Source organism: Canis aureus, chromosome 24, assembly GCF_053574225.1.
Source record: "Canis aureus isolate CA01 chromosome 24, VMU_Caureus_v.1.0, whole genome shotgun sequence".
NCBI classification, from domain to species: Eukaryota; Metazoa; Chordata; class Mammalia; order Carnivora; family Canidae; genus Canis; species Canis aureus.
In genome coordinates this window covers 8,818,154-8,835,000 of record NC_135634.1, presented here as the reverse complement: position 1 = coordinate 8,835,000, position 16,847 = coordinate 8,818,154, and the positions used below count along the sequence as shown (strand labels likewise).

The following is a 16,847-nucleotide window of genomic DNA, read 5'->3' as shown; positions in this document are numbered from 1 at the left end:
CTTTGTTACCAACAAAAAAACTAAATAGCAAACTAAATAATTTCCCAAATCGAGTAAGAATTAGCAAAGAGTTGTTCTGGGAAGCTGTCTTTCCAATCTCAAAATGAATCTACTAGTGTAATTCATGAGCAGGTGAAATGTTAGAGGCTCATATATATTCACTCAAGTGCAGATTAGTGTTTCATATCATTGGGGAAATGTGCCCCAGCCAGCCAGCAGCTGAGCTCGGCTTCCACCGAAGTCACCTTTTTCATGTTATTGATCAGTTAAGGTTTGTTACTGCTCCCACAACATTACATAGCAGGGAGGGAACAAGGCAATAGTAGCAGGGGCAGAGGGAGGAAGGGGAACAAGGGCACTTTGCCTCTGCAGGGCAGCTTTCCAGAGAGGGCCATCTCCTACTGCCATTCTGGCTGGTACTTCCTGCTCAGATCCAAACTGCCTGCTTTCTGTGCTGAGGCTCTTCTAGCTACAAATGTTTGTCTGGAGCATGTTACAGATAGGAGACACAGCACTGACTGGGAAAAGGAGCCTCCAACTGAGGAAATCCGAATTCTAGCCCCATCTCTTATGAACTAGCTGCCTGGCCCTCGGTGCTGTTCCCCTCATAGAGCCATTTGCAATCCCTGTGCAAACTGTGTGCCATGGACCATTTTATGAGAATGTAATGCAAATCACAGGACTATTCTCAAACACTGGAAGAAAAAAAGTATACTTAAAACCTATTCGGGATGCCTGGGGGCACAGTGGTTGAGCATCTGCCTTCAGCTCAGGTCATGGTCCCCTGGAATCGAGTCCCGCATTGGGCTCCCCACTGGGTGCCTGCTTCTCCCTCTGCCTATGTCTGTCCCTCTCTCTCTGTGTCTCTCATGAATGAATGAATGGATGAATGAATGAATGAATGAATGAATATATAAATAAATAAAATCTTTTTAAAAAAATAAAAATAAAACCTATCATTCTTTTTTACTTTTGAGAGACACTTGTTATATTAAATGCATATAAATGATTTGCCTACTTTTCAAGGAAGACCAGACAATATAATGGTTAAGAAAATCATATTAGTCACTTTATATAATATCAGTCTGTGTGGAATAGACCACATACTGGGTCACAAATCGGGTCTGAACTGATACCAAAAGATTGGGATCGTCCGCTGCATATTCTCAGACCATAATGCCTTGAAATTAGAACTAAATCACAACAAGAAGTTTGGAAGGACCTCAAACACGTGGAGGTTAAGGACCATCCTGCTAAAAGATGAAAGGGTCAACCAGGAAATTAGGGAAGAATTAAAAAGATTCATGGAAACTAATGAGAATGAAGATACAACTGTTCAAAATCTTTGGGATGCAGCAAAAGCAGTCCTAAGGGGGAAATACATCGCAATACAAGCATCCATTCAAAAACTGGAAAGAACTCAAATACAAAAGCTAACCTTACACATAAAGGAGCTAGAGAAAAAACAGCAAATAGATCCTACACCCAGCAGAAGAAGAGAATTAATAAAGATTCGAGCAGAACTCAATGAAATCGAGACCAGAAGAACTGTGGAACAGATCAACAGAACCAGGAGTTGGTCTTTGAAAGAATTAATAAGATAGATAAACCATTAGCAGCCTTATTAAAAAGAAGAGAGAGAAGACTCAAATTAATAAAATCATGAATGAGAAAGGAGAGATCACTACCAACACCAAGGAAATACAAACGATTTTAAAAACGTATTATGAACAGCTATACCCCAATAAATTAGGCAATCTAGAAGAAATGGACGCATTCCTGGAAAGCCACAAACTACCAAAACTGGAATGGGAAGAAATAGAAAACCTGAACAGGCCAATAACCAGGGAGGAAATTGAAGCAGTCATCAAAAACCTCCCAAGACACAAAAGTCCAGGGCCAGATGGCTTCCCAGGGGAATTCTATCAAACGTTTAAAGAAGAAACCATACCTATTCTCCTAAAGCTGTTTGGAAAGATAGAAAGAGATGGAGTACTTCCATATTCGTTCTGTGAGGCCAGCATCACCTTAATTCCAAAACCAGACAAAGACCCCACCAAAAAGGAGAATTACAGACCAATATCCCTGATGAACATGGATGCAAAAATTCTCAACAAGATACTAGCCAATAGGATCCAACAGTACATTAAGAAAATTATTCACCATGACCAAGTAGGATTTATCCCCGGGACACAAGGCTGGTTCAACACTCGTAAAACAATCAATGTGATTCATCATATCAGCAAGAGAAAAACCAAGAACCGTATGATCCTCTCATTAGATGCAGAGAAAGCATTTGACAAAATACAGCATCCATTCCTGATCAAAACTCTTCAGAGTGTAGGGATAGAGGGAACATTCCTCGACATCTTAAAAGCCATCTACGAAAAGCCCACAGCAAATATCATTCTCAATGGGGAAGCACTGGGAGCCTTTCCCCTAAGATCAGGAACAAGACAGGGATGTCCACTCTCACCACTGCTATTCAACATAGTATTGGAAGTCCTAGCCTCAGCAATCAGACAACAAAAAGACATTAAAGGCATTCAAATTGGCAAAGAAGAAGTCAAACTCTCCCTCTTTGCCGATGACATGATACTCTACGTAGAAAACCCAAAAGCCTCCACCCCAAGATTGCTAGAACTCATACAGCAATTCGGTAGCGTGGCAGGATACAAAATCAATGCCCAGAAATCAATGGCATTTCTATACACTAACAATGAGACTGAAGAAAGAGAAATTAAGGAGTCAATTCCATTTACAATTGCACCCAAAAGCATAAGATACCTAGGAATAAACCTAACCAAAGAGGTAAAGGATCTATACCCTAAAAACTACAGAACACTTCTGAAAGAAATTGAGGAAGACACAAAGAGATGGAAAAATATTCCATGCTCATGGATTGGCAGAATTAATATTGTGAAAATGTCAATGTTACCCAGGGCAATATACACGTTTAATGCAATCCCTATCAAAATACCATGGACTTTCTTCAGAGAGTTAGAACAAATTATTTTAAGATTTGTGTGGAATCAGAAAAGACCCCGAATAGCCAGGGGAATTTTAAAAAAGAAAACCATAGCTGGGGGCACCACAATGCCAGATTTCAGGTTGTACTACAAAGCTGTGGTCATCAAGACAGTGTGGTACTGGCACAAAAACAGACACATAGATCAATGGAACAGAAGAGAGAACCCAGAAGTGGACCCTGAACTTTATGGGCAACTAATATTCGATAAAGGAGGAAAGACTATCCACTGGAAGAAAGTCTCTTCAATAAATGGTGCTGGGAAAATTGGACATCCACATGCAGAAGAATGAAACTAGACCACTCTCTTGCACCAGACACAAAGATAAACTCAAAATGGATGAAAGATCTAAATGTGAGACAAGATTCCATCAAACTCCTAGAGGAGAACACAGGCAACACCCTTTTTGAACTTGGCCACAGTAACTTCTTGCAAGATACATCCACAAAGGCAAAAGAAACAAAAGCAAAAATGAACCATTGGGACTTCATCAAGATAAGAAGCTTTTGCACAGCAAAGGATACAGTCAACAAAACTCAAAGACAACCTACAGAATGGGAGAAGATATTTGCAAATGACATATCAGATAAAGGGCTAGTTTCCAAGATCTATAAAGAACTTATTAAACTCAACACCAAAGAAACAAACAATCCAATCATGAAATGGGCAAAAGACATGAACAAAAATCTCACAGAGGAAGACATAGACATGGCCAACAAGCACATGAGAAAATGCTCCGCATCACTTGCCATCAGGGAAATACAAATCAAAACCACAGTGAGATACCACCTCACACCAGTGAGAATGGGGAAAATTAACAAGGCAGGAAACCACAAATGTTGGAGAGGATGTGGAGAAAAGGGAACCCTCTTACACTGTTGGTGGGAATGTGACCTGGTGCAGCCACTCTGGAAAACTGTGTGGAGGTTCCTCAAAGAGTTAAAAATAGATCTGCCCTATGACCCAGCAATTGCACTGCTGGGGATTTACCCCAAAGATACAGATGCTGTGAAATGCCGGGACACCTGCACCCCGATGTTTATAGCAGCAATGGCCACGATAGCCAAACTGTGGAAGGAGCCTCGGTGTCCATCGAAAGATGAATGGATAAAGAAGATGTGGTTTATGTATACAATGGAATATTCCTCAGCCATTAGAAATGACAAATACCCACCATTTGCTTCAATGTGGATGGAACTGGAGGGTATTATGCTGATTGAAGTAAGTCAATCGGAGAAGGACAAACATTATATGTTCTCATTCATTTGGGGAATATAAATAATAGTGAAAGGGAATATAAGGGAAGGGAGAAGAAATGTGTGGGAAATATCAGAAAGGGAGACAGAACATGAGAGACTCCTAACTTTGGGAAACGAACTAGGGGTGGTGGAAGGGGAGGAGGGCAGGGGGTGGGGGTGAATGGGTGACAGGCACTGAGGGGGGTACTTGACGGGATGAGCACTGGGTGTTATTCTGTATGTTGGTAAATTGAACACCAATAAAAAAATAAATTTATTAAAAAAATATATCAGTCTGTGTGCAGGAGAGCCTGGATAGCAAAACATTTAGGTTCATTTTCAGTTCATTTCTAGAAAGTTCTGCTAAAATGTCCCAGTGGAAAGAACCTAAATACAGAAGAGAGGTTGAAAAGATTAACATGCAAAAGATCTCAATAGGAAAAAAATGTTTTGTTCTGTTTATATCAACAGGAAAGGAATTTAAATATAAATTACAAGCATGGCTGCTCAGACACTTGTCTAATTCAAATGAGCAAGGACTATACTTTTTGGCTTCTGTTTCTTATTCTTCAGCATTTTCTGGTTTATCTCTGAAATGGTTAAATCCTTTGCCCTCACGAGTCATTCTACAATAACATATCTTGGTATTGGTAGCCTTTAAAATATTATGTGACAGTATGTTTGTGAAATATACGTGCATGTGTACAATTTCTAACCTCAGTTCGGAAACAGTGGAAAATTTCTTGGCTGCCCTAGTTGGTCTGTGAACACACACTCAGTTGTCACACTCACACATACAAACACACACCCAGGTGGGATCCAGTATTCATCCATTAAGCAGCAGCAATGTGACTCGACTCCTGTGTGAACTTGCATCTTTGCAATGAGTTTAATTTGAAGGCACCTGTCCAACATAAATAATAAAAGAACATTCTAAAAATACCCACTTAAGGAATTAGGTGTGTACTGGAAATAGAGGTCCATGAAGAGCCAATTACAGTTTTTGTTGCACAAACAACCAGAGGGAGACTGGTCTCTCAGGAGAGGACTCTTGTGATTTGTAGGTGATTTTTTCATCGTGTGGGGACTTGGATCTACTTGAGCACCAGACGAGCTTGGTGTCTTCTGAGGACGGCGCCCGAGAGCAGGAGAACATGGATGACACAAACAGCGAGCAGCAGTTTAGAGTCTTTAGAGACTTCGATTTCCTAGATGTGGAGCTGGAGGATGGAGAGGTACAGTCTATTCTCTGTAAAAATAACCCACTCAGCCTTTCCTTGACTAACGAAAATGGTTTCTTTTTACCCGCTAAATAATGAGGTTTTTTAAGTCTTTAATTGGAAAGCTGTAAACTTTATTTTGAATCAACTTATTCAAAGTACAGCAGCTTAACTTGGGCAAAAGTTACCACACCCTTCCTGTCTGAGTCCACAGCATAAGCTGCCAAGTTATTTCCAAATGGCAAAGATCTGACATTTAATGACCACACAAAGACTGTGTGTATGTGTGTGTGTGTTATGTGCAGTCCAAAGGTGAACTTAAAAAAAAAATCTCAAAAACAGTCATGTTCTGAGCCTGTTCTCAGGTATCTGGGTAAAATATGCTAAGCATCTAATTATTTTAAAAGCAAAATTACTCTAATTTGATTACTTCAGAGCTTGCCTGCTCCAACATGAGACAGGAGCCTAAGGGCTTCAGCATTTTTGTGATGTTTAATGAAATCATTACATCTTGAAAACAAGACATAAGACCCAGGAGAGCTCCGTGCTCTGCTCTGGGTTGGTAGCTAGAGTTCCTAGACACCTGGAGCAGCTGAATTCATGTCTCAACTGGCAAATGCAGATTCATGGATTTGAATGATAATTATGGTAAATAGGATGCTTTCGGTTATTAATCATGCTTCTGAAAACTGGAATTAGAAGGAGGGGCATCATTCTGACCCTCTCATTTCAGTAGCTCAGGGGCATGTTCCAGCTGGGGCCAAGAAGTAGGATAGTAGATAGTCTCCCCATGGAGGAAAACAAAATTGACCACTGGGAGACTGCCATATGTCAAAATGCCTGGTACTGAGCTGGCTCTGGTGTTGCTTCACATTTAACTAAACGCACTGATTTTCCCAAAGAAAGGGCTTTCTGTCGGTCTTACAGTTAAAATGGAGGCCCATATTCAAAGTTTATTGGATCCCATGATGGGTAGGCGCCTCCTGACTAACTATAAACTTGTGAGAAATGGTGCATCCACTGCTTACCTTCCCTAAAAGGATATGATTGCAGACCAACCCTCTTATGTTGAGATAAGGCCAAGAAGTGATCTGCTTTTGTTCCTCTCAGCCATGGCCTACCCTGGATATCTGGGGAGAATTATGTCCTCAGAATGAAGAATGTTTTCTTTACCTGTTCTTTCTGTAGAAAACAAGTTTAGCAGACCCAGTCCTGAAAGAGTATAAAGGCACTGACTGTAAAGCATCTTTAAAACAAATGTCAGCTTTTCACCTTGAATTATTCTAGAACCTGTAAAAAGTATGGCAGACTTTTCTGTTAACTTTAATAAGTGATAACAAAATTAATCACTGAATATGGTGAGGATTGTTTTTAAAAGTCTAAATCAAAATTCAGCCATTTAGAATACTTTCGAAATGCCTCAGCCAGAGCTAAATGGAATGTCAGAAGATTACCTCCCTGATTTGGGCCGCCAACTTAATCTTTGTTCCTAGGCTAGAATTCAAACTTACCTCTTTACTCTAGAAGTTAAAGTAATGAGGGAAAAACTTGATGAAAAAAAGAGGGGCATCATTTTCCAGTCTCAGCCAAAAGGAAAAAAAATGTATTATGGGATGTGACCTAGCAGAAGTGATATAAACTAAAGAAATCAGACACAATTTCAGAACTAACAAATTTGATTTCTGTTAAAATAAAGGAAGGAAAATCTGAGGTGCTTCTCATTTGAAAATAAATATTATACTAATGTTTTCTAGAGACAATAAATAAGAAATACTTCATCTTCCTTCTAGTGTTCTATTATTATCCTAGCAGGCATGAATTACAAAAGCATAGTGATTATTTTATCTTACAGGATCAAGATTTTATAAGAAACTTAAGAGTGTGAAAATACATATTTCACCCAGATAAAATAAACTATATGAGAATGTTTTGCTTCTTCCCAATAAGATTATAATAAGGGCTTCTAGCAAGTTTACAGAGTGGTGGAATAAAAATGCTAGAGCTTTCGGTTTAGGCAGGTCCAGGTTGGAATTTCAACTCTGCCACTGACCTCACTTCATACCCTTAAACGTGAGTGCAATTTCTCTTGGCTCCCTCAACTATTAAATGGGTAGGATAGCTGCCTATGAAGTTGATGGGGGGATTAAAGCTTCTAACATAGTGTCAGGCACATAGCAGGTGTTCCTTTGTACCGTCATTGGTGAATAATTTCAGCATGTTCTCATTCTGAGAAAGCCAAACATATCTGGCATCTAGAGTAAAACAATTATCAGAAAAGACAAGTTTTTTATGTCTATTTCTTTTCATTAAATAGTCTCATAATTTGTTGACTCATATCTGTAAATGGTTTGCCTTAGAACTTTTCAGAATCTTTAAAAGATGCCGTGTCCTTGCTATTAATTGCACATCAGCAGTGAACACATCATGACCACAAACACTTTAGCCTTGTGAGATGAATCAGATGATGCCACCTTTTTTTTTCCCAGTTGATGACCATCATTCGTTTTCTCACAAATAAAAATGTAAGCATTCACCTCAAAAAAAAAGTGTTGAGCACAAGTTGCCAGTCACTGAAGTGGCAAGCTATTTCAGAAATTGTATTTATGATTTCTTACCCCAGCTACACTATCCGCCCCTAAGAGGATTGGAATTTCTGGTGTTTGGTACTGATTTCTCTCTTTGGGGGTTTGTGTAGATCTTTACCTTTTTCTTTTTTAATTGCATCTACCGGAGGCTATATTGTCAGCCCTGTTTATTGCTATTGTGTTAAAACTAAGATAAATGCACTTGAGTGTCTTTAATATAATCATTTTAAATAGACCTCTTATTTGTTTTTCTGTCCATTCATTCTGCTTCCAAGGAACTTCAGGTAAGATGATGCTATCTTTAACTCAGATACGCTAAGTAGATGTTTTGCATCATTGCAGATTTATAACAACATAATTGCTTTTTTCCTCCCTTCTAGCATTATGTATGCCTATTTGTGTGCATATTTACGTTAAGGTGTGTGTGATACAAAAAGTATCTTTCTTTGTTATGCCAGTATGGAAAATAATTTCTAAACTATAAATACAAGATACTTTTAAAATCTTGATACACCTAAGCTAAAAGTTGCATAAGTCTATCTCTTGAGAGAAAGTGAAGTTTTAAATATGATCTGTGGAAACCCTACAATTTCTGGGAAGGCAGCTATACAACTGGTTTGGTTGTGTTGTATTAAAGGGGAAGTCAGCAAGATGCATCTAACAATATACCACAAACACTTGCAATCAGATCCTTTCCAGGCATTAGGAGCTATCTCTGGCGACTATATAAAGTTTCATCCAAATGAGACCATTTCTCAAGTAAAAGGGGGTGCTAATAATAATTGCATCCAGACAACAGGCACAAACCAGGACCATCATGGGAAAACTAAGATCACCCTACTATACTTCTGTCATGTCAGACTTACTCTGAGAAAGTGTATATTTGAGAAAATATATTTTGTCACGGTATACCTATGTTCTTTCAACCATACTTACTTGACAGAATTCTAGTATGGAAAAAATTATTTCAAATATTATTTCCAACATCTCTAGAATGTTCAATCACTAATATTTTCTCATCTCAATATAAATCCTGAGTAGTTATTTAAGTTTGATAACTGACAGATGCAGATTGTCTTGAATAATTAGCCATCTCCTAAATTTCTCACACATAGAAAATCCAACATAATCAATAAAACACTGTTTTGGCTTTTAACCTTATATGTTGACTTTTAATAACCACACATGTGAACTTGAGCTAGACCGTAGCACTATTGACTTTTAATAACCAGACACTTGAACTTGAGCTAGACTATAGCACTATTGCATCTCAATTCTTCAGCCACCACCAGGAAAACAGTTTCAACACCTTGCCTCTGATGGAGCTACTGAATCCTCTAGAAAGACATCCAGATATTTTTCCTGTAGGAGCAGCCTTCCCTTGCCCCTAGTTCTCATGCCTGGTTCATTCAGGTCTTCATCAGAGGTGTAGTTGTATCAGTAGGAGCAGCTGTCCGTGCCCAGTAGCATTCCCTGACCCTAGACACCTATATTTCTCTGTAAGCTCATGGTTCTGTCTCGGGTTCAGCGTGCGAGACTTCCAGAATTTTTGCCTTAGATAGTTAATCCAACCCATTCACTGATTTGGTGCAAGAGAATCAGCTTTAGGATTTATGTTTTAAATCTTTATTTATATATTTCTTCCAGCAATGTGCACATTTTTCTTTTTCTCTGTGTTCTTATTCTTTTGATCTTTTTCACTTCTTTACACATTGCATTTTCTTTTTCTTTCCAGAACTCTTGCCTCTTCCACCCCTTTTTTTTTTCACTGAAATAGCTATTTTAAAATGCCAACACAAAAAAAAAATAAAATAAAATAAAATAAAATGCCAACACAACAATTAACCTTTCCTACTAGGAAATAAAATATTTGATGACAATTTATCATAGCAGATGCAGATAAAGGTATAGATACAGATAAAACAGCAGATACAGTTACTCTTTATAATCAAATAGTCCAAAGAACAATCATAAACATCATACATGGGGATAAATAATGACAGTAACCTTTGTATCAGATCCAGAATGTGTTTAGGTTCTTACCTATTGCCTTCTACCATGAGTAGCCAAAAAAGACTTCAGAAAAGCTAAGCATCCATTATATGAGAGATCGACTTACTGAGTTCTCACCAGAATAAGGTTTTTGTTTGTTTGTTTGTTTGTTTGTTTGTTTCAGCAAACAAACCTTCAGACAGTGTTTCAAGTGACTTCTAAATGAAAGGATCTGGGCTAGATTTTGTTCAAATTACCTATTTATATAGGTTAAAACTTGCTTATCAAGAAGCTGGATATTATTTCTCTTCCTTATTCCTGTTTTAACAGAGAGTAAAATAAAACCCAAATTACTTTCTAGGAAAGGTTTTTGTGCTGGAAAAATACACTTAATGTGAGATGGTCTATAGAGAAAGTCTGAGATACAACTTAACACTTGCATTGCCACTTAGCACAGTTCTCTGTAAATTAAAAGTTCAAGTCAGTGATAGGGTTTGGTACCAAGTCAATCATTGCAGGTCCAGGAAAGCAACTATTTTCTATGTTGGGACAATTATTTAAAGATGAGTCTAAAGCAAAAGTCAAGCCATGCTGCTCTGGCCTCTGCATAGTGCATGATCCGTCAGACTTTGCCCAGCTGCTATCAAATATTCTTTTAACTCTGCATTTGATCTGCGAAAACCGCTGTAGCAGGAACAGGCTGGAATGTTTACCTAATGCTCTTCTACTTAATACCCAAAGGATGTGGAATGTGCTACAGCATAGCTCCTACTTTTCTCCTTCCAAAAACAGTACTAAACGGGCCGGGGAGGGGCACACCTCTTTTGAGATTGTTTTAATATTAATAGTCTCTTTCTTACAGATTTTTAGATACTTATAGAGTGTACCAAAGTCACCTTTTAAGAAACATGATATCACCCACCAGACCCAAGAAAATTGTGTAATCACTTCTACCTACGATTTAATATGCGTTTAGGTGAAAATAGTATGCTTTACTACCTGTCACATCATGTAAACAAAATGTTTGGAACCAAAGTAGATGAGAGCTTGAGAGTTCATAATGAAAGCATTTATTTCTAAGCTATGACTAATTGAATGTGTGAAGGTGTGAGCGCAGGAAGATTCTGGCATAAAAACCAGCTGATGGTGTGATTTCAGGGTGAGAGTATGGACAATTTCAACTGGGGAGTGCGCAGGCGTTCTCTGGATAGTTTGGACAAGTGTGACATGCAGCTTCTGGAGGAGCGCCAACTTTCAGGAAGGTCTCCCAGCCTCAATAAAATGAACCATGAGGATTCCGATGAATCCTCTGAAGAGGAGGACCTCACAACCAGCCAGATCCTGGAGCACTCCGACCTAGTAAGTAGGAACCTTCCCACCATGAGAAACAGGAGATTTATTTTTGTAATTGAAGCAGTAGCATGGTTTCCAGTTGCTGCTAGAGAAACTTTGCATAGCTGCTAACCTAAACTCTGAAATGTTAGGTGGTGTCTAACTGATTGTAACAAGCCTCTTGTCTATAGGTTGCAAATGGACCCAAATACTGGGGGTTTTTATAGAAGCCTTGAACACCATCAAATCTGTTAAGGACTGGACTTTCCTCAAATAACTTTTACTAGGCTAGAATCTTTAAAAAAAAATATTCCTGAGACATCTGAAGTTTGAGGAAATATAACGAACCTTTGGATGTGGTTATCTGCAAATATGAGTGTTCGTGTTTTATTAGCGTTCTGTGCCCTAATGCCCTATGCCAGCTGCTGTGTTTAAGTTCTAACCAGAGTGAAATATGCACGTTAAATAATATGCATCAACCAACAACAAACTCAGACAATGGTTTGTACTCTTACGTAAAAAATAATTTGAGCCTTTTAAGAAACTCTACAGTGTCATTTGCTTTGCTTTCTCTCCAGATCATGACTCGTTCCCCTTCCGAGGAGACTAATCCCATGGAATCGCTCACCACAGCCTGTGACATGACCCCTGCTGACCCTCATTCATTCAACACCAGAATGGCTAGTTTTGATGCATCTTTGTCTGATATGAATAATCTGCAGATTTCTGAGGGCTCAAAGGTGAAGAGATTTGGGCAATTGTGGTTTTAGTTTTCTTAAAGAAAATAGTACTTCCAATTTTCTAAGAAATCTTAGGGGGCTGTAAGTGGAGGGACTATCTTTATCTTTTTCCTTTCTTAATTTTTTGAAATCATTGAATTTGTGCACCTGAGCCTATGTCCTGAAAGTTGTTTTACCCTTACAAATGAGCAGCCATCTTCTTGTTGGTTGAAAGAGATTTTATTTCAGGTCTCAGTCAAATGAGACATTTTGTATTTTCCATAGAGCAGGAACACTGCTGATTAATGGCAAAATAAATCGGTGTAGGTCTGAGATCGCTGTGACTTGGTAACTGCTGTTCTTTGTCATGACTTTTATAAAACAATATGCTAAGTGAGGTGTGGGTGTCTGCATGTATTTGGGGAAATTTTTTCCTATGTAGGAACCAGTTATACAATTTGTACATTGATTCCATTCTGGCCTTTTGGGATACTATTGGAATTTTCAGTGTTAATCACAATATTATGCCAGATTTAAACAAAACTGTTCTAGCCAGACTGAGGAGAAAAGTAAGTAATGGATATAGTTTTCTTATTTAAAAGATTAGATATTTAAAAAGCTAACAATGTATATTTCATTTAAAGTCAATCTTGTCAAAATTTCCCTAAACTATCCTAACCATAAAACTATCCACTTTCACACTGTGTTCAAATAAGTGCCCACATATATGCCATTAATATAGAATTTTATTTTCTTATATTACAAATACCAAAATAACCTACTGCTGTTGGTAGTAGGTGTCCTTTATCCTGAGTTTGCTTATGGTAGTACAAGTTCGAAAGAGAAAGTTATAATTCTTTACATGTATAAAAGTATATTCTTTCTGATATTTCTAATGAGAAAAATATATACTGGCTGTTGTGTATTCTTTTACAGTGCACTTAAAACAGATCTGAGGTCCAGGGAAATCTATGTCACTTTAAACAAAGGACAGCCAACCGAATCACAATCACTTAAAAATTTTGATGCTTGAGGAATTATTTCTAAGAGAACCTCAGTGCAAAAGGAATACAGTCAGGATTCTGAGAGTCAGCACAGTCCTTTTTTTTAGCCAAAAAAGGTCCAGAGAGAAAACTTGTCTGAGATTAAAATGCCAGAATCCTAAGATTAAGAAATTAAATTTCATGGAAAGGACATAAATGTGCAGTTATTAACATTTGATATTTTGATATTTCTCAGCCTTAGAATAGCCATTTTCTCAATTTTTCTATTTTGGTTGCTAAACTACATAGATTTCCAATAGAAAGCACGGCCTGAGTGGTAATATATTTATAAACTCACACAGAAATCATCTAACTTGATCAAGGAAAAGTCAAGTCTTATTTCTGAAAGGCTCTCTCTGTTTTCCACATGAGCTGGGTTTCTGCAATGTGTGATATAGCTGTGATGTTAGAAAGGGAAAATAAAGGACATTTTTGTGAGAACTCAGTCCTCCCCTAATAGATGAAGTTTATGTACACTAATAAGCCAGACCAGTCACCGGCGGCCAGTCTCGATGGCACCACTGTAGTTTTAAAAAGCTGGAAAAAGCAGATACGGATAAGCTCTGAAACTCAGCTATTTATGAGCAATTCCTTCAAAGACATGAGATATCTTGTTTCCCTAACATATCTTTAAACACCCCTCTTAATTTCTCTATTAATCCTAGATTCAAAATACTAACTGGGTGGCCAGACAGCAACCTGTGATAATGCTCAAATTCATACATATTTCCTTTTCGCCTTGCCTTGGTTTTAAGAAAATGACTCACTGAAACGTGTCTTCCTCTCCTCTTCTGGTCTGTAACCCAGCTGCCTTCCTTCCTCTCCTACAGAACAGTCAGTTCTCGAACTGATTACTCCTGGCCTACATTCAAACCCAGCCTCTTTTTCCATTGCTCTCACTGTGTCTGTCTCCTGCCCCTCACTGATCCCAGCTCTGCCTGACCTAGAGCTCTTGCATTTCACCACTCATTCTACATCTTCAGCAATGTGAGAGCAGACTCTCTTATCCGTTATCTCCAGGGGAGGGAGGGTTCCAAGAGCAAAGCATGTATGTAAATGGGCCTTAGAGGATTTCCAGTATGGAAAGGCCTGTCAACATGGTAGGTGCAGTGAACAACCATGGACCACTTATTCACCCTGCAGGTTATCTTGAGCATTTACATACCAATCACTGATGATTCTAAATTCCAGTTTCCATAGGTAAAGGAATTCTGTATCAGAGAGTTCCCTCTGGATAGGCTCACGTTAGAAGTGGGGGTCGTATGGTAGAAAGAGCTCTGAATCCAGAGGCCTTCCAGTTTCCATAGGTAAAGGAATTCTGTATCAGAGAGTTCCCTCTGGATAGGCTCACGTTAGAAGTGGGGGTCGTATGGTAGAAAGAGCTCTGAATCCAGAGGCCCTCATTTATCTACTCAGTGTTGGCTAAGTCCCTTTCCCACACATGAGTTTCCTATAAAATGTGAGGGCTGGACCGAGGGTCTCTGTGGTTGTTTCCAAGTTTAGCATTTATACTCCCATAATCCTGGGTCAGATATGGCAATTTCCTGAGAACCTCTTTGGAAACTATTGTGGACAAGATGGAAAAGAAGGTAAAGAATGAACAGTATTTTGGAGAAATCCCAAGTCCAGTTATAGCTGGAAAATCAATGTCCCTGATTTCTCTCACTGTCAGGATTTGTCTCTTTTATTTTTCCTTTAGTTTAATAGGTTTTCCCAAATCTATTCTTACATGCTGGGGATTCTTTCCCTTTTTTCTTCTTCCAGGCTGAAGCTGTTCAGGAGGGAGAGGACACGGCCGTACATGAGGACGATCTTTCTAGTTCTGTCAATGAACTCCCAGCAACTTTCGAATGCAGTGGTAGCTTTAGCCTGGATATGACTGAGGCAGAAGAAAAAGGCAATAGAGCACTGGACCAGTTTACTCTTGCAAGGTAGAGAAGCCCCTGGTGGAAATGAGTGGTGACAGCGTACTGGGCACATTATATCGCATTCACTATTGTATCCCAAGTGCAAGGTCACATGGGCATTGCTGGGACTTCCTAATCAAGAGTCCAAATTGACTTCTGACTCCGCGAAGGCTCTCAGCTGGTCAGAGTCCCCCAACCTAGGCACAGGACCTTAGGTGAAACTGAAACCGGTACTCATGTGCCTCCTAAAGCCGGAGAGTAACACAGAACAACATAAATCCTAGTAGAGTAACTCAAAAGCCAAAGAAGGGCCTGGGGACTTGGTCCAAGCCTTGCAAGCCTTGAAGATAAGCAAGACTGGCAGACCTTGCAAATGAGGAGTTCTTTACACTCTGAGTTAAAAGACAAGAACAGGAGGCTCTTTATAAGTTACATACCTACTTTTTTTTAAGTGGGTGGCTTTTCAGCTCAGTGGCTGGTATTCCTGAGACTAGTGAGATATAGCCAGAGAACACAAATAAACAAGAATAGAGAGGAATAGATAAAAACACTAATGCAGGGGCGCCAGAGTGGCTCAGTCCATTGAGTGTCTGGCTCAGATCACAGCTCAGGTCTTCATCTCAGGCTCATGAGTTCAAACCCTGCATTGGGCTCCACACTGGGCATTGAGCCCACTTAAAACAAAGCAAAACATTGCTATTGAAGTGTCTAGAATAAATCACAAGTGATAAAGCTACAGATTTACTTCTGGAGAAGAAAGTCAGAATCCTAGTATCTCTCTTCTGAATGTGTAATAGAACTAGTAGCTTTTGATATGGCTAGACAAAGACCTTCTGTTATGGTGAGCAGTATCTGCTCTTGGAAGGGAAAGCTGAAAGTAATAGTGCATAGAGAAGAACCTGACCTTTCACCCATGTTCCTTATCTTTCCTTGCTTCATTCCTCAATATGTCCCTCACCTTGCGCTTCTGTCCTTTCATTTCCTTTTTTCCCTCCACCCTCCCCTCCTGGGCATTCATGCATGTGCAGTCATTAATAATCACCCCCACAAGGGGCAAGTTAAAAGATTCCAAATTTTTGTTCTAATGGTTCATAATGAAAAGTGAAAAGGAGCCAAAGTGCCAAAAGTAATGTTTATGTGTCTGGAGAATGGCCACTGGGAAAATGAGAAGGCAGGTCCCGACTCACTATAAAGGAAGTCAGAAGGGGAGGGGTCCCAGAAATTCTAGAGGTGAAAATTCTCTCTACTAGATTCAGACAAGAATGTGGAAGATGCGGAAAAGAGATGAGTCCCCAGAGCCACCCCCGAGAGCAGAGTGGGCAGGACAGCAGGCAGGCCTAGAGCTGAGATGACCAAGTACAGAAGGGAAATGGCACCTCCTGACAGGGTTGTTTTCATCTTTCCTAGCTTCGGAGAAGGGGACAGGGGAGTTTCCCCTCCTCCCTCGCCCTTCTTCTCGGCCATCCTTGCTGCATTTCAGCCGGCAGCCTGTGATGATGCAGAGGAAGCTTGGCGCAGCCACATCAACCAGCTTATGTGCGACTCGGATGGCTCCTGTGCTGTGTATACATTTCATGTGTTCTCCTCCTTGTTTAAGGTATGGGGCTCGGGCTGAGAGGACTGCATCTCCTAGGGGGGCAGCCGATTCTGGTTTCCAGAGGGGTGGTGGTTTCATTCCAGGGTTGCCCTGTTTTCTACTCCAGATCTCCCTCAATTGCCTCTAATTTCAGTCTTTCTTCCATTTAACTGTAATCTGCTCAACCTTCTCACACTCATCTTGCG

At 39.5% G+C, this 16,847-nt stretch overlaps 2 protein-coding genes across 2 annotated transcripts in view; one reads left to right on the top strand and one right to left on the bottom strand.

Annotated features, from left to right (window-relative positions):
• Nucleotides 1-16,847, bottom strand: part of ZAR1L (zygote arrest 1 like) — an 89,888-nt gene that overhangs the window by 1,351 nt on the left and 71,690 nt on the right. The gene's annotated exons all lie outside the window — the stretch shown is intronic.
• FRY (FRY microtubule binding protein) overlaps nt 1-16,847 on the top strand; it is a 260,678-nt gene that overhangs the window by 208,730 nt on the left and 35,101 nt on the right. The window contains exons 51-55 of the mRNA XM_077868184.1: nt 5,332-5,502; nt 11,223-11,423; nt 11,975-12,136; nt 14,923-15,089; nt 16,473-16,662. Of these exons, the coding sequence (XP_077724310.1) occupies nt 5,332-5,502; nt 11,223-11,423; nt 11,975-12,136; nt 14,923-15,089; nt 16,473-16,662 (891 nt within the window). The remainder of the gene's footprint in view (nt 1-5,331; nt 5,503-11,222; nt 11,424-11,974; nt 12,137-14,922; nt 15,090-16,472; nt 16,663-16,847) is intronic.